Source organism: Columba livia, chromosome 16 (assembly GCF_036013475.1).
Source record: "Columba livia isolate bColLiv1 breed racing homer chromosome 16, bColLiv1.pat.W.v2, whole genome shotgun sequence".
Lineage (NCBI taxonomy): Eukaryota > Metazoa > Chordata > Aves > Columbiformes > Columbidae > Columba > Columba livia.
In genome coordinates, this window is record NC_088617.1 from 13,513,257 (window position 1) to 13,535,936 (window position 22,680).

Consider the following 22,680-nt stretch of genomic DNA (forward strand, 5'->3'; position numbering starts at 1 on the left):
CCGGGTGTATGAATCATCTTCTATGGGTCACAGCCCCAGTTCTGCAATGATGGATAAAATCAGGGATCAGATCACTAAACTGGAAAGAGTTCCTCGTCTTTCTCATCAAAAAGGGGTTAATGCTTTGTAACAATTGTAATAAAAAATCCTTTGCCTGAGGATGCATTCTGTAAAGCTGATCTGCTTGCTGTATCTAATTCAACACTACTGCTTTCCCTTATGTATTTTCTGATTAAAAGGACCTATATCACAGATGAATGTGTCTACCTGTATCTTAGTTATAAAAGTGATCTGAACAGTTTACACTTCCTTACCAGTATGTGTTTAATTAACTGCTGCTACACTTGCTCAAGGAAAATCCATGATGTTAGCCATGAAAGTCATTGTTTCCTTTCTTGGATAAATTCTATAAGGAAAAAAAATGTTCACTTGTAGTTAAATATATTTTTCTTTTGATTGGTGACACTTTCAATAATTGGAGAATTTTTTAGTAGATGTGTCTTTCGTGTCTTTTTTTACCAAGGTTGTGCTGAATCCGGTAACACTTTGTGTTCATTTGCGTGTCATGCCCACTCGGTGTAAACAACGAGCCATTGCTTGGCAGAACACGGCTTTTCTTGTGGCGTGCATCGAGGAGGAATATTAAACGTGGCTCTTTGCAAAGTGCTGACGTCCTGTTTGCAGTTATGTTTTGGTTCATTTGCGGTAGCTCCAGAAATAGCCTGCCCTATTTGTAGTTGTGCTGCGGTCTCTAAAATATTCAGTGCAGATGTGGCTCTGGATGCAGCGGGAAAAACAACAGCCTCGTTAGTTGGGAAATGATGGAGGTGGCTGTGGGAATTGCAAATACCTGATTATCTGGGTGAGGTTGGTTTATGACCCGGTTTGTTGGCGGTGGAAGCTGACGGATGCCCCCATGGTCTGACCGGTCTCGGCAGCCGCCCCCGCGGGGATTGTCCCCCCGACACCCACAGTGTCAGCGACTGCTGACGGGAGCCAGCGGTTGCACTTGGAGATCACAGAGTCACAGATGGTTTGGGTTGAAGGACCTTCCCAGCTCCCCAGTGCCCCCCCTGCCATGGGCAGGGACATCTTCACCAGCTCAGGTTGCTCAGAGCCCCGTCCAGCCTGGCCTGGGATGTCTCCAGGGATGGTTCATCTACCACCTCTCTGGCCAACCTGGACCAGGCTCTCACCACCCTCAGGGACAACAATTCCATCCTCATGTCTTACCTAAATCTCCCCTCTTTCTGTTTAAAGCCCTTGTCCTGTCATTGCACGCCCTTGTAAAAAGTCCCTCTCCAGCAAAATTCTACAGTTAACATTGTAGGTACTAACTTCAATCATTTAGGATATCATATAATCTCTTTTCTATATTTGTTTACAGACTTTGATTTTTTTATATATATATTTATGACAGAATGTATTTCTAAATTCCCATTCTGTTGAGGGTTATAGTCTGCTGACCAAAATGGACACTTTATATTACAAGAATGCGTATTTCTGTGAAGTACTGAATATGTCTGGCCCCTCAGTTCCAGCAGGACAGGGAACTGCTGGAGAGAGTCCAGCGCAGCCACCAAGATGCTGAAGGGAGTGGAGCATCTCCCGTGTGAGGAAAGGCTGAGGGAGCTGGGGCTCTGGAGCTGGACAAGAGGACACTGAGGGGGGACTCATTCATGGGGATCAATATGGAAAGGGGGAGTGTCAGGAGGATGGAGCCAGGCTCTTCTGGTGACAACCAGTGACAGGACAAGGGGCAATGGGTGCAAACTGGAACACAGGAGGTTCCACTTAAATTTGAGAAGAAACTTGTTCCTGGTGAGGGTGGCAGAGCCTGGCCCAGGCTGCCCAGGGGGTTGTGGAGTCTCCTTCTGTGCAGACATTCCAACCCGCCTGGACACCTTCCTGTGTAACCTCATCTGGGTGTTCCTGCTCCATGGGGGGATTGCACTGGGTGAGCTTTCCAGGGCCCTTCAACCCCTGACATCCTGGGATTCTGTGTGTGATTAACAGTATAATTGACTCTGTTCAGTTTATTCCTTCGTTCCGCTCCGTCCCCGCCGCTGCTCCCCGGCCCCGGCAGGGGGCGCACACGGCTCTGGGCGGGGCAGCCCCAAGCCCCCCCCCTTCGGGCGTGCCTCGGTGACGTCACCGCGCCGCTCCGCCGCAGCCGCAGCTCAGGCCGCCGCCACCCGGAGCCGCCGCCGGCAGCCGCGCCCGGCCCGGCCGCCATGCCCTCGGACCGGCCCTTCAAGCAGCGCCGCACCTTCGGTGAGCCGGGGTCCCGCGTCCCTCTGCCTTCCGGGGCCACCCGCCGCCGGGCGGGCGGAGCCTCGGCCGCTGTCGGTGTCCGCCGGGCCGCGGGAGGGGGGTCGGGGGCGGCGGGGCTGCGGTGATGTCACCCCGGGACAGCGGCCCCGGGGGGAGCGGGAGCCGGAGAACAGGCCGTGCCCGGGGGCGTTGGAGCCTCCCCTGCCGTGTGCGGCGGCCCCGCGGCCGCTTTGTGTCCCCGGCACACGATCCCGCAGCTCCCAGCCGCGGGTCGCGCGTTTGCCGAAATATTTATAGCTGCGCTGGCATCGGCTGCCGCCGGTGTCCCCGGGCAGAGGTACCCGGGCAGGGGACACCGCTCCCCAGGGCGCCTCCGTGTTCTGTAAAGCCATAGTAACGGATGTGTGGGGTGAGCGGGGCCGGGGCGGCTGCGGTGTCGCACACAAACGGTGTTTGCTGAGCCGCCGCCCGCCGGGGTCACGGCCGGTGGGTCCCCCCGGGTGACTGGGGTGACTGGGGTGGGGTGCTGGCTGCGGGGAGGTCTGCAATCTACGGGCTGAGGGGGTAAATATTCTTGTTTCACTCTTGCCCTGGCTCCAGTCTTTACACTTTGACTGTCAGAGTACAATGAGCTCTTCAAAAATTACCTCCTGTGCTTCTCATCTCGTTAGTGTTAGAGTGGTTGTTGTCCCAAGAATTGGATACACCCTCTCTTAATTGTTCTTGAGGCCTAGAAGAGTTAACGATCACATCATGCCATCCCTTTGTTTAATGTACATGTGGTGGGAAAACTCCAGTGACAAAGGATGTCACCAGAGGAGGTACCAGATTTGATTGCCAGAGCTGATGGTGAGATCAGACAAAACGTCGGCTGCTGTTTCTCTTGACCTTTGCCAGCTGGCGTTGGGAAAGGTGCAGGTTGCACCCCAAAGAAGATACTGGTTGAGCCTTACTGCCTGAATAATGCTGAAATCAGTGTATTCATGCCAAACAAAGGCTCATTTTGTGTCAGATACTGTCCAAATGCAGGTGAGGGCATGTTTCCTATGTGAGTTTTAAAATTGGAGCGTTTTCCTACTGAACTGCCGATCCCACCCCTCGCTGCTCTCTTGGAAACTGTAAATATTTGGTAATTTATTGGCACAACCCTTCCGGCCTTGAATGCTTACCCAGCCCGCTCGTGCCACAGCGACCGAGCCAAGTGAACTTGCACAAACAGGAATAAAACGAAGTCTGAGTGCCCTGCAGTACTTGTTTGCGACCCCGCTGTGCTCTCTTAAGCTACATGTTAAAAGCAGTAAAGTCCCAAATTAAACCCTTAGTAACTACCTACTGCTGAACTGGTGAGAATCAGCTTATTATGGTCAGGAGGAGTCATTTGCCTTTGCACGTTGCTCAGGCTCTTTATGAGCCAAGAAGGAAAACAAAATCCGCGGCTCGGAGTAGCTGAGAGAAAGCAGGATTAAAATAGCCCCGGAGGGAAGGGGGGTGCGGGGGTTTGGGCTCCTGTTTCTGTGTACTTTCCTCTGCCCTTTCGCTCTCTCAGCTGACTGGTCCGCAGAGCTCGGCAGGGAGGAGGAGGAGGAGGAGGAGGAGGAGGAGGCCTGGCAGCCCACACACTTGCTTTGGGTCAGGGCTGGAATCGCTCAGTTGGAGAAAGTAAATACAGCTTGTTTTTGTCTTCAAATCATTACACAACAGGAGCAGGAAGCGATTGTTTACAATGCAGTTAGAGAGGGCTGATGGAAAACATCGCCAGTGACACTGTACCCTCAGAATGGATTAATTTGTAAGGCTTCAAAACTTTATAGGAGTGGAACGGTTCCAAAAAAACAGAAAAGGCAGAGTCAGGAACATGACACTTGACTAAAGGCACCCAGGCTCCAGTTTCACGGCAAGTGGCTTGATTAGGTCTGGTCTGCCACCCTTGCTGGAGGTTCTGCTTTCCTTCATGTGTGTTTTCCCCCTGCTTGTATTTTTGAGGTTTGTTTTTCCATTAATTTCTTCTGCTTCTTTGTCTGCCTTGTCTTGGGCTTGTCCTGAATAAAATTTCTGGACTTCTATTCATCATTGTTCAGGGCTTGAAAAAGGGACTGGCTGGGAAACGGCTGGGGTTTGAGCCAAGGTGTGCTGAAGGCACCCGTGCTGACTTCTCCTGTCGTCTGCTGTGCCATTAGTGGTGAGAGGGGACACTCTGTGACCCGCTCCATCCTTGGCACATCTGCAGCTGAGCATCTTCGGTCTGGGTGCAGAACCCTCTGCTTCCACGTGCTGAACCCAACTGTGGACAGAGGCGGCTTCCTTCTGCAGATCAGATCATTGCAGGGGTCCAAAACAACTCCCAGAACAAAGCTGTGCTCGCTGTCAAAGGAACAGGCAGTCCTGGCTGTCGCACAGCCTGACGACACCGATGTGCTTCCCGTAAAGAGCACGAGTCCTTCGGAGCGTTGGGCAGCGCTCGCGCCTCCCTCTGTTGTTGAAGTGGTTGTTTTGAACTCGCGTGGCTGCCAAGAGGCGTCAGGCTTTGTGTGGAGCCGGATTCCCTCTCCTGGCTCTGGGGAAGAGTGGAGCGTTGCCTTCTCCGGGGACTCATCTGGTGTAAGGCAGCCATGCTGGTACCCACTGGAGGATCAACAGGGGGATGAATTGTCTGTCTTGCACGTAACCCTGTGCTTGTCATAACGGTTTTGTTTATTGGTGGCTTGGAAAAGCATCTTGGTCTTGATCTGAGGTTGGTTAATGCGTCAGCTTGTCCTCATACTCTGTGCTCGGGTATTTGTGCTCCAGCAGTCGTGCTTTAAGAACTGCGATTCCTTGAAATGAGGCTGTGGCTGCAAATTGATGCTTAGCTGCCCGTGTCTGGTTGTATTAATTACTGAGGACATTCTGTGACATGATTTGATGTGGGGTTAATTATCAGCATTGAAGAAAACATTGGTACAAGAAGAACTAAACAAACATCCAGAACAAATGCCAGCTAGACATGTAGACCACAGATATTGAATTTGTTGTTGTTATTCTTTTATAGAACAAAAGCTTCTCTCTGGCAGCCAGGAATAATAAAACCTCTGTGTCCTTTGTTTGGTACTTAATACTTTCTCCACTACAAAAACTCGAGATATCCCCCTGAGCCAGAAGGATGGAGACGGCTGAATTTGGGAATCCTGATCCTCGGTCATCGAGTGACAGCCCGGTCACCTCCCCTGGCTCTGGCTTCTGTGGTCAGTCCTGGGTGCATCGTGGTCAGGAGAGTCACTCAGGAGGATTTCTGGGGTGTCACCCAGCTCGTGTGACATTCTGTGCCGTGTGAGCACCCTGACACTGTGCTCATGCAGTTGTTTGCTGCCTTTTGTCTTCAGAAGCAGGTTTGGAAAGAGGCTGTGAGCGAGAATGAAGGAATAAATTCAAGACTTCTGTGTCTGGCACGTCTCCCCACACAGGCCCCGCAAATCTGTGCATGTCCCGGCGTGTTTGTGCACAAATAGCAATGACCCGGGCTGTGCTGTTCTGCATGGAAATACAGTTCTGTTAGGGGCGCCAGTTCTTGGTTTGAGCAATTCCAAGTGTCCCGAGTAGTTCTGAGAAATCTGAGCGTGTTCCTGCTGTACTGGACGCCCATAAATGTGAAGGTTGTCGAAACGGAAGAAAAGGACAAACAGCAGCCAGAGGGAAGCCCTGGCCGAGGACAGTCTCATGCGCAGGGAACTTGCTGTTCTTTCTCCGAGGCTGGTGAAACTGCGATTAAACATTGAGCAAAAAAACAGGTCCTTATCTGGACTGCTGATGTAAATACTCTGTATGCCACCCAGACATGGCACAGAAGGTATTGCCCGTTTGCCCGCTGTGCTCGGGAGGTGGAGGGAGCTGGAAGGCATGTTTTAATCTCTTTGAATGGTGGGGGTCCAGTGCTCATCCTGCCTGGCCCGCGACGGGGCTGACATGGTACGTGCAACCAGGGAACAAGTGTCTTGACACGGATTTAGACTTCACAGTTGTCGTGTGGCTCTGCTTAGTCACGAGCTGAGCACTTATCCTGGGTTTGCCAGCTACAACTGCTCATTCCTGGAGCCAGGCTTTACATCATCCTCAGTTCGATTTTGAAACTGATTAAAAAAAAAAGCAATGAAGGTGGTTTGTGTTTGTCTTTTAAAATCCATTTTCAAGCTGTACTCTGGAGCTGGGAAAATTGGAAACTGATGCAAATGAAGAGTGCTGAGATCCCTCTGCAGTCACAGGGCTCCAGGAGCTGGGTGTTCAGAAATCCTTCCAGACACTGCACGTCTTGCAGTGAAGCAGTGACAATGACATGGACAGTCATGCAGACATGTCATCAGGTGCTCCGCGTTAACATTGGTAACACCTGCCTGGGACACTGGAGCATTGAGCTCTACGTACACCATGTTGTAGAGGCACACTTTCTATTAGGCAATAAGTTCAGAACAGTGTAGTTCTGGACCCGAGTCATTCATCCTGTCTGGACCCCCAGTTTTGCAGACAGAAGTAAAATATGACTAGTGATCAGAATCGCTGTCATGTTCCTGTGACGCTGCTGTCCAATGTAACCTGGGACAAGAACCCTTTATCGACAGTGAGGATGGTTTTCCCCAGGCACATCTGGCCTCACCAGCTCTGTCCTGCTGTGGGAGTCTGTCCTGCTGTGGGAGTCTGTCCTGCTGTGGGAGTCTGTCCTTGCTGCTCCCACAGTGTCACTGCCCCGAGATCAAGCTCTCCGGCCCTGGGCTGGGACAGGTCAGCTGTTGTGTGAGCCGTGACACATCCACAGGGCTGTGTTTCCTGATGGTTACAGGTGTCTGGCCTCAGGGTGGTGTGATACTACAAAAATATTTATTGAAGTTCATCTGGAATGACCTGCATAACTTGCCTGTGTTTTCAGCTGTTGCCAGCTCATCCCAGACATATCCTGATTTCAAACCATCCAGTTCCTCCTCTCCTTGCAGAAAACCTCTTGGACAGAGGACAGCGTCCTAGTGACTCTCTTCCCTGGGACTGACCAGAGAATCATAGAATGTCCTGAGTTGGAAGGACCCGCAGGATCATGGGGTCCAGCTCCTGTCCCTGCACAGGACACCCCACAGGTCACCCCGTGTGTCTGAGGACGTTGTCCAGTCTCTTCTTGAACACTGTCAGGTTGGGGCCGTGACACCTCCCTGGGGAGCCTGTTCAGTGTCCAGCACCTCTGGGTGAAAAACCTTTTCCTCATGGCCAACTGACCCTCCCTGGCACATCTCCTGCCATTCCCTGGGTTCTGTCATTGGGCTGCGGCACCCTCGGTGCCATGGGCATCTGTGCCCGGAGCCCTGGGACAGGGACTACAGGGAGCGGCAGCAGCTCCTGGCTGAATTTCTACTCTCCGCTTTGCTTTCCACACACAGCTCTTCCTCAGCTCAGGAGCTGTTGACCTGGTAGCACATTGATGACATTTCCAGGTGGTGTTTTTTCTTCATTGTGTTTTCTTGACAGCGTTCCTGTTGGTCGCCTACTGGTCGTAGGGTCCATGTGCTCCCCCAGGGCAGCACCGGTGCCTGACCACTGTTTGTCTATCGTCTCCTGAAAAATGCTGTCCCTTACGCAACTGTGCTGTTGGAGAATTTACCATGTGTTTTCCTTCTGTTCCACCATCTGTATGTTTTGTCTGATTAAGCTCTTTTGCATCCAGACCTCTCTTCTCATCCTGTATCTGCATGGTGTGCATCACAGCAGAGACCTTGCTCCCGTAGCCAGGGTTGCTGGGCACTGCTGATAAAAAAAGGTTAGTGCTTGGGAAATCTGGCTTAAAATTTTCTACTGTTCTCCTTGACTATGGCAATGATTTCATCCTGCATTGCCTTGGGATACATTGTGTGCCCACATCTTTGGGAGGGATCTCAGTCAAGAAAACAGCTGAGATTCTGGTGTTTGGGGCAATTTGTAAGCTTTGCTTTTGGTACTTAACAGTTGAAACAGCAGTTGGAGGAGAAATAGCCAATTTTCCTGGCATATGCAATGCTACAAAAATACTCCTGTCTTTCAGTAGGCCCAAGCAGTGAAATTTTGCAGGGAATAACCAATAAAAAGTGAGCTCTCCCATCATGGCATTGGGAGAAGCCGGTGCCTCGTGGCAGGTGTGCGGTGCCCGCGCCCGGGAGCAGGGGCGGTGCTGCTCCCTCTGTGTGTGGTTTGCTGATCTTTGCTCAGCTCCCTCAAACCAGCAGCTGGCTGCAGCCCCTGCATCCCCTCCTGTTGGAGTCCCTGAGATGCTGAAATCAAGTGTGGGGTTTTACTTCTCCTTGCAGCGAGGAGGGGCCAGAGAAAAAAAATGTAGGTACGGACGGGGTTGTGTAAACAGTTCTGGTTCACTTTACATATAGGCTAAGGATTAGCTACAGCCAGGTGCTGCAGAAAAGAGGGAAGTCTCAACCTCACTTAGTACAGCTATAATTTGGGGGAGCTGCAGGAGAGCAAGGCTTGTAAAATCAGATGTGTCATGTATGAAACATGAGTGTGCAGCCACTGCTGGCGAAAGAGCGGAGGGAGCGTTAGCTGTCTGCGCTTGGGTGCTAGGCTGGCACCTCTGAAAGCATCTCTGAAGTGCCCTTTAATGGTTTCTCTTTATTCCTCTGGCTTAGGTTAGACTACATATACATTAAATTAAAGGTGGTATATAAATTCCTTGCTGTGTGATGTTGAAGGTGCTTTCATGAGACACAGGATCAACCTCCAGCTCTCACTGCAGGCTGAGCAGGGTGTGGGGGACCATTCCCTGTTTCTTGCAGGAGATCTGCAGTGCCTGAGCTGCTGTGTGCACAGAAGTGACTCTTGTGCAGGGTGTGATGCAGGACAGCTTCTCCTGATTCCTAAGCCTGCTTCTCCAGAGCTAGGATGGGATCGAGTGTGCTCCTTATCAGAGTGTCAGATGTCCTGGAAATTTCTTTCTGAATCTTCAGGCTCCTGAGCAGCTTAGGTGGGGTTGCTCCTGACTGCCTTCCTGAATGAAGTGTCTGAACCGGGCAGAAGCAGCAGTGCAGGGCTTTAGGTGCTTGTGCTTGCAGTCACACTCAGCAGCTGAAGGGATTTGCTGGAGCAGATCAGCACCTCCTGCCATTGCATTGTGGTAACCTGCAAATCAGCCCCTTCCTGCAGGGTCCGCTGAGATTAGGAACGGCTGTGAAAGCCCTGGCCCATCTGACCAGAGCAACCAGGTCCTGGGCACGTGGCAGGTTTTAAAGAGCGGGAGCTGCCTCTGTGGTCCATCATGCTTGAGGGTAGTTGAGGGCGTCATCACTGGTGGCTCGTTGCCCTTGGCTCCTGCTGAGCATAGAGTCTGCAAGACCAGTAAAAAATGTGCTGGAGCTGCAGCCTGTGTCTGAGGCACCTGCAGTCTGCACCCTGTGGGGGACAAAGGACTCTGCTTTCTGGGATGGGATCCTGAGCCCCTGGTGTGTAGCTGGATAGATGATGGACCGTTTCATTATCTGTGTGGTATCTTTTTCAGTGTGATGGGCAGGGGGCACCTCGGGCTCCTTCGTGGAAGCGGAGGTGGTGATTGATGCCTGCCAACCTTGTGCTGGAGTTGGTGATGCTGCCAGGGAGCAAGAGAGGGTGTCAGGCATGTGGCTGCTCTTTGGCAGTTGGACACAGAATCACAGAATGTTGGAAGGGCCCTGAAAAGCTCATCCAGTGCAATCCCCCCATGGAGCAGGAACACCCAGATGAGGTTACACAGGAAGGTGTCCAGGCGGGTTGGAATGTCTGCAGAGAAGGAGACTCCACAACCCCCCTGGGCAGCCTGGGCCAGGCTCTGCCACCCTCACCCCCAACAAGTTTCTTCTCATATTTAAGTGGAACCTCCTGTGTTCCAGTTTGCACCCATTGCCCCTTGTCCTGTCACTGGTTGTCACCAGAAGAGCCTGGCTCCATCCTCCTGACACTCCCCCTTTCCATATTGATCCCCATGAATGAGTCCCCCCTCAGTCTCCTCTTGTCCAGCTCCAGGGCCCCAGATCCCTCAGCCTTTCCCTGGGGTTGTTGACATGACTAGCCATGATAACATGCAAAGGCTGCACATTTGCCTTCTGCAGACATAATTACCTGGAATTGTTGGGGCTGCTTTTGTGAACAGTCCTGTGACCCTACAGGGAAATGCATGATGTGTGGGAAGTTCATCCACGTGGCCATCTGATAGTGTGGAGAGACAGGACAGTGTTGTTGCTGAAACTGGACAAACGAGGCAGCAATGAGGGCTCACAGCTCTCTGCAGGCTCTGCTATGCCCGGCAGGTCTGAGCTGCCTGCAGTACGTACCTGGACAAGTGTTGTCCTCTCCAGCTCCAATCTCCAGCCTTTCAGATGCTCTGTCCCGCTGAAGCTCGGCTGCAGTGAACCCGTGGGAGCCCTGCAGAAGGGGGCTCACAGTCCTGGCTGGCTCCCCAGGCTGGGTGCTGCTCCTTGGGTGCTCGTGTGCTGGGTGCTTGTTGTCCCCATGTCCTCCAGCGTTCCTGCGGAGTCTTTGCTGTCCCAGCATCATGTGCAGTGCTGATTCCTCCTTGCTGATTGGGACCTCAGGCGAAAGTTGTCTGTATCACAAGGATGACGCTGGATGTCCTGAGGCATTGGATAGAGTGAAAAAGAAACATGAGGAGCTACATTTTCACTCGTAAAACCCAAAACAAATATGCCCAAATTTTCCATTAAGTCCAAATAATCTTGCTCTGTCCTTATAGCCATGGAGTCCTACAGAAAAAAGGTCTGGCAATTCCGAGCAGAGGGATATTTTCCTCTCAGAGGAGACAAATGGTGCTTAAATCTTCTGTGATGTGGTGATTTTGTAGTCTTGTGTCCTCTAAAGAAACTCCAGTCTCTTCCCAAAGTAATATCTAGCCAAATTCAATTTATAAGCATTAAGGTTTTACTGAGTGGTTAGAGGGGGACTGCACAATGTTTGTGGGGAGAAAACACACTGGAACACGTGCATTTATCCTGCTGTACGTGATCCCAGTGGGTGATGAGAGCTGGGCTGTATGGAGCCAGGTTTGAAGCGGCTGCTGCCCCAGTGACTGTGAGTGGTGGGATGATCCAGGACAGACCCTGTGATCCCCAGATCTTGCATTTCTGCTTACACGTTGGCCTTCACCCCCAGTTTTACTTACTGTGATCCATGAAACTGCCTCCCGTGAGTACTGCAGAGGGGCCGTTGTAGGCTCTGAACCCTTCCCAGGGTGGTGGTGATGTGAGGGGAGCGATGGTTTGTGGCACAGAGCCGCTCCGGGCCCTGGGACGGCTGCTTCCCCGGCTTTGTGCCGCTGTGAGCTGTGGAAAGCGGAGGGCTGGCTCTCTGGTGGAGCACTGGGAGGGCACTGAAATTCTGCAAGCTCCAAGAGCATACAGGCTTTTATATGTGTCAGTAAACGTGAACTCTGGAGGAAAATAGGTTACAAAGTGTGAGAACAACTGCATCAAAAAATCTTTTAGTCTGGGGGTAATCTTGCTGAAGTTTTCACAGAACCCCAGAATGTCAGGGGTTGGAGGGCCCTGGAAAGCTCATCCAGTGCAATCCCCCCATGGAGCAGGAACACCCAGATGAGGTTACACAGGAAGGTGTCCAGGCGGGTTGGAATGTCTGCACAGAAGGAGACTCCACAACCTCCCTGGGCAGCCTGGGCCAGGCTCTGCCACCCTCACCAGGAACAAGTTGCTTCTCATCTTTAAATGGAACCTCCTGTGTTCCAGTTTGCACCCATTGCCCCTTGTCCTGTCATTGGTTGTCACCAAGAAGAGCCTGGCTCCATCCTCCTGACACTGCCCCTTTCCATATTGATCCCCAGGAATGAGTCCCCCCTCAGTCTCCTCTTGTCCAGCTCCAGAGCCCCAGCTCCCTCAGCCTTTCCTCACACGGGAGATTTCTTTAGCAATATGTCAGGCCAGCAGCTGTTGTATCCACTCTGCAGATCTGTGACAGTGAACGAGTCCTCGTTGGCAAGGTGGGTCGGTTTTGGACTGAGGCGCCGTGCCAGGTAGTGCTTAGAAGCGCATGACAGGCAGAAGGAAACGGCTGGAGCCCAGCGCCAGCTGGAGCATCATCTCTGGGAGGCAGCCAGGAGACTCAAAGGACTTCCAGGACTGGGACCCTCAATCTGTGCTGCCACTCAGCACTGATGATCGGGGGCTGTATTTGCTCAAGGTGGATTTAGGAATATGGTTTTGTAATCCTTATGGGCTCATTTAAGTCATTCGGTATCTGTGTGTGCTGTCTGCATTTATGGCTTGGGGGATGGTTGCGGTCGTAGGAAGCCATGAAGGTGAAGCTGACACCTCACTGACCATCTCACTGCTGCGAAACATTCAGAAAAGGCCTGGACAGCATTTGTATTTCTTTTGCAATGTCTGTCAGAGTCATTTCACAGCTTGCAGGGTCATTACCTCGTTTTTGCCTGAACTAGCGCAGCCATGTGTTTGTAACATCATTTCTGTACTTCTTGCTTTCCAGCGGATCGTTGTAAAGAAGTACAGCAGATCCGAGAGCAGCATCCAAACAAAATCCCGGTAAGTTATCTTTCTCACTGTTCTGCATCAGACTTTGTGCTCCTGAGCCCTCTGTGCTGCTGGATAACCAGCCATGGAGCTTACGAAGCTCTGCTCCCCAGGATCAACACCGGACGCTCTCCACAAGCCTCCAGCGCCCTGTGCATGCCGGTGCTCCAGAGCAGACCCCATTGTCAGCAGTGCAAAATAGAATCTTTGTGTTAAGCTTCATGCCTGCCCCAGAGGCAAGGAACCGATTCGATCTCAAACTTACTTGCAAGCAGGAGAAAACTCTGCAGTGGCCTTTGTTGTTGTTGCTGTAGTAGCTACCTGACTTTTCCTGGATAATATGCTAAGGATTTCTCTGCATCTGCCCAGGGAAAGATGTGTGAGATGATCTTTGTTCTGTTGAAAGCAAAGAGACTCTGTTAGGGTAATTCATACTACAGCCAAACGGTTGTATATGTAGGTGAGACTGTGAGTTGTCTCCAGTTCTTCCTTCCAGTTCTTCAGGCCTAATACGCTGCCCTGCTCTTTGGCTGTGAGTGTGCTTTAAATACCCCAGCTGAGTATTGGCCTCTCTTCCTGGGAAGATGGAGAGGTGACATACTCAGGGCTTGCTCGTTAGTAGTTGCAATACCATAGCAGTTATAACCAAAAAATGGGAAGCGTTGCTAGTTCAGCTTGCTCTCCACATTGGATGAACGTCAGTCTTGTCTTTAAAATGCGTACAGTTCCTCCGTGTTTAGCCTTCAAGGCTTAACGTCTCACACTGCTCTTTGCACACACTTGTCCATTCCTGCCTCGCTCTTCTTTTCATTTTAGCACAGCATCTACTAGCAAAAAGAATTCTTTCTCTTCTTCTCTTCCACCAGCAGTGTGGTGTCCATGTGTTGTCAGCTCAGCACAGCAGGACTCGCCTCTTGCAGCACACTGAATGCCAGTGTGCCACATCATCTGCACATTTAACCACTGCTTTTAACATGGTTTTCATCACATTAGGCTGGCTCTGCATTTCTCCAGAGCTGTGGCTGAGCTAATTATAATGCCTTAAGGCTCTAGCAGTAAGGACAGGCTAGAAATAAGTTGTACATAGAATATATGTGCTATGGGGAGGTCACAGTCCCCAGTGCAGGGCTATCCCGTGCCTGCAGCTGATGGGAAATCATGGATGTGGGAGATGTGGGCATCTGGGTGCTCCCTGGGCTTCACTGGCCGCTGTGCTTGGGCTGTTGCCATCAGATGCGTCAGGCTGGGAAGGAATTGAAGGTGGGCCCAGGGCCTGACAAAGCTCAAGTTCTTAGCTGTGGTAGAAGTTTGAATGACATTAATTTGAAACACACAAACAAACAAAAAAACAACTAAAAACCACACCACATTTTGTTGCTATGGCTTTTTTTTTTTTTTTCACAATGAGAAAATCCTTTGAAAATGCCAAAACCCAAGATACCCCTGCCTGACCAATGAACAGTTATACCTCTTGTATGGAAAAATGGAAGGTTCAAGACAATCAGTCCTTTTGTCTTGAAAACTAACCTCTAATGGGCTCCAAATATGCCATTATAGGTAACTTACTGTTCTGGTCACAATTAGTAACTTAATATGAATGCAGAGTAATAGAATGGTATAAGGTGTGAACTGTGGAGTTGTCACATGCAGGGACAGGAGTTGGACTCGATGATCCTTGTGGGTCCCTTCCAACTAAGGACATTCTGTGATTCCGTCATACACACACACGTATCAAGTGCCTGTACACAAATGTGTGTTGCCTGGGAAATGAGCAGAAGGAGCCAGGGTGCTGCATCCACATGCAGAATTTCAGCACTGTTACTGAAAGGTGCTGGGAGGGCTTCCACAGCTGGAGTGCTCTTTGCGTTGGGGTCCAACAGCAGGTGTCCCAGGAGAAGGGCCTGGCCCAGGTGTGGTGGGCTGGGGAGGTTCAGCCATTGCAGAGACTGCAATGCATTGCTCCACTGACCTCTTTGTTCAGTGCCTTGTCCTCGGGAGCGTCCCGAGTGCCAGCCCTGTGAGAGGAGGGGGGACTCAGCTGGACCCTCAGCTTTGCTTCCCTGAGCTGACCGATGTGACAGGAGGGTAAGTTTAGCTGCAAGTTCTGCTGGAGCATAAATAGAACAGGGAGGAGAGAAGGGTGTTGAAGGCCATGGGAGGCCCAGCGCTGTTGGTGTCCTTGGTGGCTCTAAAGGCCTGGTCCCCATTGGCTCCTGACACCAGGTTTGCTGCTGTCTCTTCTCTTTTACATAGCAAAGCTCCTGCAAGTCCCTGTATGTCGTTTTCAGTGCGCGGGCTGTGAGCAAATCCTCGTAGTGCAGAACAGAGCACGGTGTGGGGGATGGCCGTGGGTCTGCGCAGCGCAGGCAAGTGGGCTGTAGGGAGGTCTTGGTCTTCTGTGAAAGGCAGGAACTGTGTTTGCCAAGATCCTGGCTTTGTGGAGAGGCACTTGGAATTAGCTGAGGGGTTTGGAGTTTGACCCGGCAGCCCAGGAACAGTCAGGGAGAATGGCCTGGGTCACCCCCTTGTTGTTGGCAGAAATCACAGCGAGCAGTGCTGCAGCTGCTGCCCTTCTTCTTGCATCTCCAGTTTCCCCTCAAAGCCCTTGGGTGAGTCCCTTTTTGCTTTGACAGAAGGCCAGGAGGATTTGCAGAGTGCCTGGCCTGGCTTTGTGCCCAGGGACGGGCATTTCTCTGCTGTTTCCATGCAGGTGCTTCCAGGGCAGGCTGGGGAGGGGGCTGTGCCACACACACCTGGGCGGCCGGTGTGGGGACAGAGCGGGTGGTGTGTCTGGCTGAGCCCACTGGACACAAAGCAGTAGATAACCTGGACCCTGCCTGAGGTGTGGAGTTCTCTGCTTGTGTTTGAAGGGAAATCACAGAATGGTTTGTGTTGAAGGGACCTTCCCAGCTCCCCAGTGCCCCCCCTGCCATGAGCAGGGATATCTTCACCAGCTCAGGCTGCTCAGAGCCCCGTCCAGCCTGGCCTGGGATGTCTCCAGGGATGGTTCATCCACCACCTCTCTGGCCAACCTGGACCAGGCTCTCACCACCCTCATGGACAACAATTTCTTCCTCATGTCCGGCCTGAATCTCCCTCCTTTAGTTTAAAACCATCACCCCTTGTCCTATCACAACAGGCCCTGCTCAAAAGTCTGTCCCCATCTTTCTTATTGGCCCCTTCTAAGTACAGAAGGGCCGCAATAAGGTCTCCCTGGAGCTTCTCTTCTCCAGCTGCACACCCCAGCTCTCCCAGCCTGTCCTCCCAGCAGAGCTGTTCCAGCCTCGGATCATTTCTGGGGCTCCTCTGGCCCCTCTCCAGCATCCCAGGACGCCTCACTGGCCCATGTGCTAAGGAGAAAGGAGGACCTGGGGGCTCCTCCTCCAGCTGCGGGCTGGCTCCTCCTTGGGCGGTCAGAGCAAGCAGAGAGATTCCTGCCTTCTCGCTGGGACCTCCATCCACAGCCTCAGCAGGTGCTTCAGTAATGGCCTTCTGCACTGTTAGATGATAGACCAAGCTTATGCCTGCCCATCGCCCTCGCCTGCCGGCAGCCCCAGTGCCCTCCTGGAGCCTGTTGAGGACGAGCTGCAAAGCTCTGGTGAGCTTTGGGGAGTCTAAAATCACTGGGGAGCAGCTTGTGCTGGGCAGCAACAGGAGCAAAACATTTTCCAGCACTGTAATAACAAATTCAGTGAGGCCTGGTGAGACTGTACTGCTCAGAGGGTGTGTTAGAGCAGAGCCACCTGTCATGCTGATGGGGAGGCTGATGGCATCTCTATTAAATTACATGATCAAAAGCTCATCTGCACACCTTCAGAGGAGCACAGAGAGGCAGTGACGGGTGAGGGAGCCCAAATAATGCCCTGCCCTGGCATAGTGGTGGATGGAAACCCAAATTACAGACTTGGAGGAAGGCGCAACCTTCTGTGGGCGCCTGCAAGGGCTGTTGCAGGGAGCTGCAGACCCAGTGTCCAGGGCTGACACGGCTCGAGATGGATCAACACCCGAGCACCGTTTGGGCTGAGGACTGCCAGATCTGCCCCCATTCCCCATCATAATCCCTTTCCACCCCTTCAGACTGGCCCTGGAACAAGGGTTGAGGTTACAAATGCTGCCCAAGCCCCCTCTGCAGTGGGACCGGGACCCCAGGCTCTGCCCTTTCCACCTGTGCCCAGCTTGTGTTATTTCTGTGGTGGGTTCCCAGTGCAAGAGCAGGTGTCCCGCACTGAGGAGCCCCCTGGCCTGAGGCAGCAGCTTGGAAGAGGATACGGGATGGGAGGTGGCTTTGTGTACAGGCCCTGTGGCCACAGGGATGTAATATTAGCATTTGGTCATGCTTTTCCCTCCAAAGCTAGACAAGAACTTTTTGTCCATTGGCCACCTGTTCCCATAGCTGGGTTACCCAAATAGCAGCTCATCTGGAACCAGAAACTCTTGGAGCTGTTCTGCCTGCTCAGGGCACAAGGCAGCTGCTGCTTTAGCAGCCATGACATCTCTTTCAGCCTTGGACTAATTGAGGGGATTTTCTTTGTGGGATGGAACTGGCTGGTAATCGGAGACATCTGCTTCTCTTCCTGCTAGATACAAGAGAGAAATGAGGCGTAGCCCAGGTGCACAGGCCCTCTGTGCGTGTAAAGGTGTGTGCACAGCTGCTGCACAGCTGCCCCTTTGTGCAAATGAGTGTTAAAACCTCGAGGTCCGGCTGTTGTCTCTGTGTTCCCCAGTGGCCGGACCTGTTGTGAGTGTCCAGCCCCTGAGACTGTTCATCTTCCTACAGCCAAAATACTCCTTGTCCAAGTAAGGCTTAGAGTAGGGTGGTTCTGCTTGTCTTTGTCCTTTCTCTGCCCACCCCTGGAGGGAGCAAGGGACGCTAGGAGGTTGGTAGGGGCATCTTGATGCATGATTTAGTCTGTTACAGAGAAGTATTGTTTCATCAGGTCCCCATCTTGCAAAAGGGGCTGAAGGAGCAGTATGTGGCTTTCCCTGTTGTTTGTTTGTTTCCCTCTGGCACTCTCGCTCGGTATCAAGAGGAGACACGGCCAGTGTGAGAAAGCATTGGTGGACTCATGGGGCCCTTCATTTGCTGCTTGTCCAGCGCTCAGACTCTTGGGTTTCCCTTGCGGGAGCTTTGTCCAGGGTGGGTTCTTCAGAGCGCGTTTAGGTGCAGAGCTCTCAGGGCGGCAGCTCGTACCCTCCCTCAGCCAGGAGCTGCCCGCAGCGGAGCTTGGTCCATCCCAGTGGACCTTGAGACCATCCGCGTGCTCTGGAGAACCCGCGGAACGTTCCCAGCTCACTGGTGATACCGCATCCCAACCGGAGCGTCTGATGTGCCTTTGGTGTAGATGGGCAGCAGGAGTTGCGTTGCTGCTGATCTAGAACGGTGTGTCACCAAACGATTAAAGGAAAGGCAAATCTGTGTTCCAGAGGTTTGACTGATCCTTTTGGCTCCAGAGAGCCATCTTCTGGGGATCCTGATCTCTGCACGCTGCTCCATCCCTCCACTGTCCGAGGGCATGTGCAGTCTCCCGTATATTTTTGGAAAAGACCCAGGAAAATGATTTATGGGAACTCCTTGCCTTATAGTGAAACATAATGTTCAGTCTCAACTCAGAGAGGATGATGAACTGATTAGTATAGAAGTGTCTTTCTGTAGAGAAAACAACTGGGTACTGGAGAGAGTCAGAGTATCACTGTCATGGGAACATATTAAGCTTTATAAATCATATCATTACTTATTTTAACTGCTTACCACCTTGTTTCTTAGAATACAAATAGTACATTTCCAAGCTGTTTTAGAATAGCAGTTGTAGCTGTTGGCAGACACTCCTTAATGGAAGAAATTAATTAATTAATTATAATAGCAGGAAAACTGAACAGAAATCCATGTTTAGCCATTTCAGAATGTAGGTTTGGTAAGAGCTTTCCCAAGCAAGACCTCTTGCAGGGGAGGGCAGGCTGGGCTGTCCCCATGGTGCCACCGTTGTGGCACACGGGAGAAGTGGCCGTGGGTTTCTGATCCGTTTTGCAGTCAGCGCGTCTGAGCGTTAGCACGAGGGGTGTGACTGGTGAAATCCAACCTCCCCCTTTCTGAAGGGATGCTTTGGGTGGCTTTGCAGTGATTTGTAAGAACTGCTGGTTTGGGAATATCTGCAGCTCTTCCTGAGCAAACAGGGTGATGCCAAACGGCAGCAGCACAGAGCTGTGCCACAGAAGGGAAGGCAAACGTCTCTTGCTGTGCACCGTGAGTTCAGCCTTTAGCTCAAGCCAGCAAAACCTGTGGTTTTGGTCAGTCTGAAAGTGATGGTACAATGCACCTCACTCCTCTTGTGGGTCTCCTGCTTGTTGGGAGGTGCAGCTAAATCAGTACCCTAACACCTACTGCGTCCCAGCCAGCCAGAGCAATGGATGCTGGTTCACTTGTCTTAGATGCTCTCCACCATGTGGCTCAGACAGACAGATGACTCTTTGCTGACTCTTTGCCGAAGAGCTGTCTGCAGCCAACCAGGTGGTCACTGCTCGTGTCCTTTCTTTTGTTTTCCTGTGAGGGTGAAGCCAAGTGGGGCCTTACCTCAACTTTTTAACTTGTACTAGTTTGATTTGGCTTTGACCTTGAGGCCAGTGCCTGGGACACCATAAACGCTGTCTAACCCTACCGTTGACTTTCTCCCCAGGTCATCATCGAACGCTATAAAGGGGAGAAACAGCTCCCGGTGCTGGACAAGACCAAGTTCCTTGTCCCAGACCATGTCAACATGAGTGAATTGGTCAAAATAATCCGGTGAGTGGGGTGGCCCCAGCTGGCATGCTGAGAACCTGGGCACAGAGTGGTGGGCGAGGGTGAGGCAGAGGCAGCTGCTGAGGGTGGGGATGGGGACATGACCACCACAGCATCCTTGTGTTGTGGTACAGGGGGCTGGAGGGGGCAGGTTCTTCACATCTGGTGAAGGACTGTGACCTCTCCCTGCCAGGGACACTCCATGAGCTGATGGGGCGACCCCAGTGCCCTTCTCTCATCTGTCAGCTCAGGTGGAAGAGGCTCCTTGGCTTTGCCCTTGCCACCAGTGCTTGGAGAAAGGGGCTTTGCAGAGTCCCAATTCACGAGGCCACAGAACCCCGAGCAGCTCAGCTGGGCTCATAGACACCATGTTCTGGCTGTGCAGGCCTGGTCCCACGTGAACAGTGTTGCTGGGGGAGGCAGAACTTGCTGTCATGGTGCCTGCCCGGTGGGCTGACCCCAGCCCTCCTGCCCTTGTCCCCACAGGCGTCGCCTGCAGCTGAATCCCACCCAGGCGTTCTTCCTGCTGGTGAACCAGCACAGCATGGTGAGCGTGTCCACCCCCATCTCGGAGATCTACGAGCAGGAGAAGGATGAGGATGGCTTCCTCTACATGGTCTATGCGTCCCAGGAGACCTTTGGCTACTGAGGCCTGCTGAGAGGTGGCATGTGGAGACAGATGAACTGTGGCACATGGGCCCCGGCTTTGGAAGATGACACAACCAGAGGCTCACGAGAGGGGGGTTGTGCTGACCCCTCTTCCCTCCCTCCCCTTCCCATCACCGAAGAGGCTCGTGGCGTGTGGTGGACTAGCACAACCCTTCAGCTCTGTGTACATTAGTCCCGCTCCCTCCACACACACGCACCCACGTGCAGACACCCAAGCGTGCACGTGGGGCCTCAGCTCCCCGTCCTGTCCCCTCCGTGTCACCCCAGCTGCTCTCGCTGTGCTCCATGGCTTTGTAACCCACTGCCAAGACAGTCCGGCCGGTGATGGAGAGGGGACAGGACACTGTCGCCTTCGCTGGCAGCACAGGGAGAGCCGCCTCTCCTCCGATACACTAACAACGGGCAGGAGGTGTGCAAAAGCAGCAAACAGATGTTACCATTGCTCCCGACTTTTAATTGATTTTAATTACACCCATATCAGATTCTTGGTGCTACTGAGTAGATGTAGGCGTCTCTATAGGACTGTGGATAATGTATATCCTTTAGATATATTTTATTGGGTTTTGTTTGTTTGTTTGGGTTGGTTTTTTTAGGGATAGATTGGAATGGGGAGAGGGGGTAATCTTTCCTGTATCTGTAGGTAAATAAATCAGGCTTCATTGCACTTTAAAGCATAGTAGATGTCAGAGTGGAACTTAATTTATACATGTCGCCGTATAAAGTGCTGCTCCTCTGTTGACAGTTGTACCTAGATTGTCTTATTTTTGGGGTTTTTTTTTAGTAAAATTGGTTTCCTTTCTGTCTCCCCATTGCATGCAACTTTACAGTCTCAGTGTGGCAAAGAGTTCGCTCAAGGAATGTACTGATTTATACTTGCTATGTTCCCTTTCCTGTTTCTCATGTATTATACCAAAACAATGTATATGATAAAATCCCACCCAGTTTAATCTATACAAAGGTATATATATATAAATATATATATATAAAATAAACATAAATTCAAGTCGTGTCTTGTAGGAATGTTCTGTTCCCATCTCACTGTCTCCGTTCGTGTCCCTTGTACCAAGACAGAGCGCTGCGTGTTCCCCATCTTCGCTGGTGCATTTTATGCCCACCCAAGATTTGGAGCTGGTTAGTCCCAGCTGTGGCAAAGGCGACTGGCTGGGGTTGAGGGGCTGCGGCAAAGGTGGAAGCTCAGTTTAGAGGACAGATCATTGGATAGTGATGCGGGAAACGTGGTTATCATTGCCCTACCCGTGACACAGGTAAGTCTCTTGTCCCATGACCAAGTTGCCTCACCTGGGAAAAAAGCCAAACCCTGCGGTGGGGCACATTTGCGAAGTCTCTGCTTTGAAAGGAAACTTCAAGCAGTGCAGGAAACCTCCCTGAGCGCTCAGTCAAAACTGTTTTCCAACCGAAGGCAGGGGCTGATGGCCATTTCGCATCTCTGTGTGTTTTGCTGCCCCTCGGCTCAGGCCCTTTGCACTGCCCAGCAGAGCAGGGGTTAGATACTGTTTGCCTGAGTTGCAGCTGACTGTTGTGTTTTTGTCCTACATCTGCAGAGAGTCATGGAATCATCGAACACCAGGTTGGAAGGGACCATGAGGATCATCTGGTCCAGCCTTTCTTGGCAAAGCACAGTCTAGACAAGGTGGCCCAGCACCCTGTCCAGCTGAATCTTCTGTCCAGGACAGGAGATGCTGGTGTAGGTCCAGCAGAGCGCACACGGGTGGGTAAATGCTGAAGAAAGATGGTGGGAAGCCAGCTGGAAGCTCGGCATGCAGCAGTGTGTAGGTGGGAACAGTTGCATCACTGGTCCTGGCATCTGGAGCAGCAGTGCGGTCGACCGTTGTTAAGCACCAGCCTCATGGTATTTAAACTCTGGTCCCTGAGCTCAGGACCTCTCTGAACCACCTCCTTGCAGCATGGGTGATGGGCCTATGCCTACCACACTGACCCCACAGCAGTGTTAGCCCTGCTGGAGCTTTCTCCCTGTGGGAGCTGGCAAAGGAGCAGCAGATGTGCTTAAACACAGCGAGCTGGAGCCTCTGATGGGCTGTGGTGGTGGAGCTGAGGTGTCCTGTTGTCTGCACCATGAACACAATCACTGGAGATGTGCTGATTGCCTTCACCACTGTAGCTCTCTGCTCCGTGTGACCTCAGCCAGCAAAAGGATGCTTTCAAAAGGCAGAGCTATGGGAGAGGCAAACCAGGGCTGCCTGTGTTGGCGAATCTTCATGGAACAGTTTGGGCTGGAACCTTTGAAGATCATCTACTCCAAGCCCCTGAAATGAGCAGGGACACCTTCAGCATTTTAGAGCACAAGTCTTACGAGGAACAGCTGAGGGAACAGGAGTTGTTTGTGTGTGCATGTTTGTTATGTATGGAAGACCAGTAAGGGTAGACCAGCAGTCTGAGGGCCGTACCAAGCTCAGT

The 22,680-nt window shown here is 52.0% G+C and overlaps 1 protein-coding gene across 1 annotated transcript; it reads left to right on the forward strand.

The window, feature by feature from the left end:
* Positions 1-2,121: 2,121 nt before the first annotated feature.
* MAP1LC3A (microtubule associated protein 1 light chain 3 alpha) lies at positions 2,122-21,247 on the forward strand. The gene is made up of 4 exons (XM_065032586.1): positions 2,122-2,274; positions 12,757-12,812; positions 19,472-19,578; positions 20,062-21,247. Exons 1-4 carry the CDS (start codon positions 2,235-2,237, stop codon positions 20,222-20,224), a joined length of 366 nt encoding a protein of 121 aa, XP_064888658.1. The 5' UTR covers positions 2,122-2,234; the 3' UTR covers positions 20,225-21,247.
* The last annotated feature ends 1,433 nt before the right edge of the window (positions 21,248-22,680 follow it).

Bases quoted from the DNA above. Each gene is read 5' to 3' on its own strand.
- MAP1LC3A (XM_065032586.1), top strand. From the start codon at position 2,235: ATGCCCTCGGACCGGCCCTTCAAGCAGCGCCGCACCTTCG. The intron at 12,813-19,471 runs GTAAGTTATCTT...CTTTCTCCCCAG, and splicing joins AGCATCCAAACAAAATCCCG to GTCATCATCGAACGCTATAA. The intron at 19,579-20,061 runs GTGAGTGGGGTG...TTGTCCCCACAG, and splicing joins GAATTGGTCAAAATAATCCG to GCGTCGCCTGCAGCTGAATC.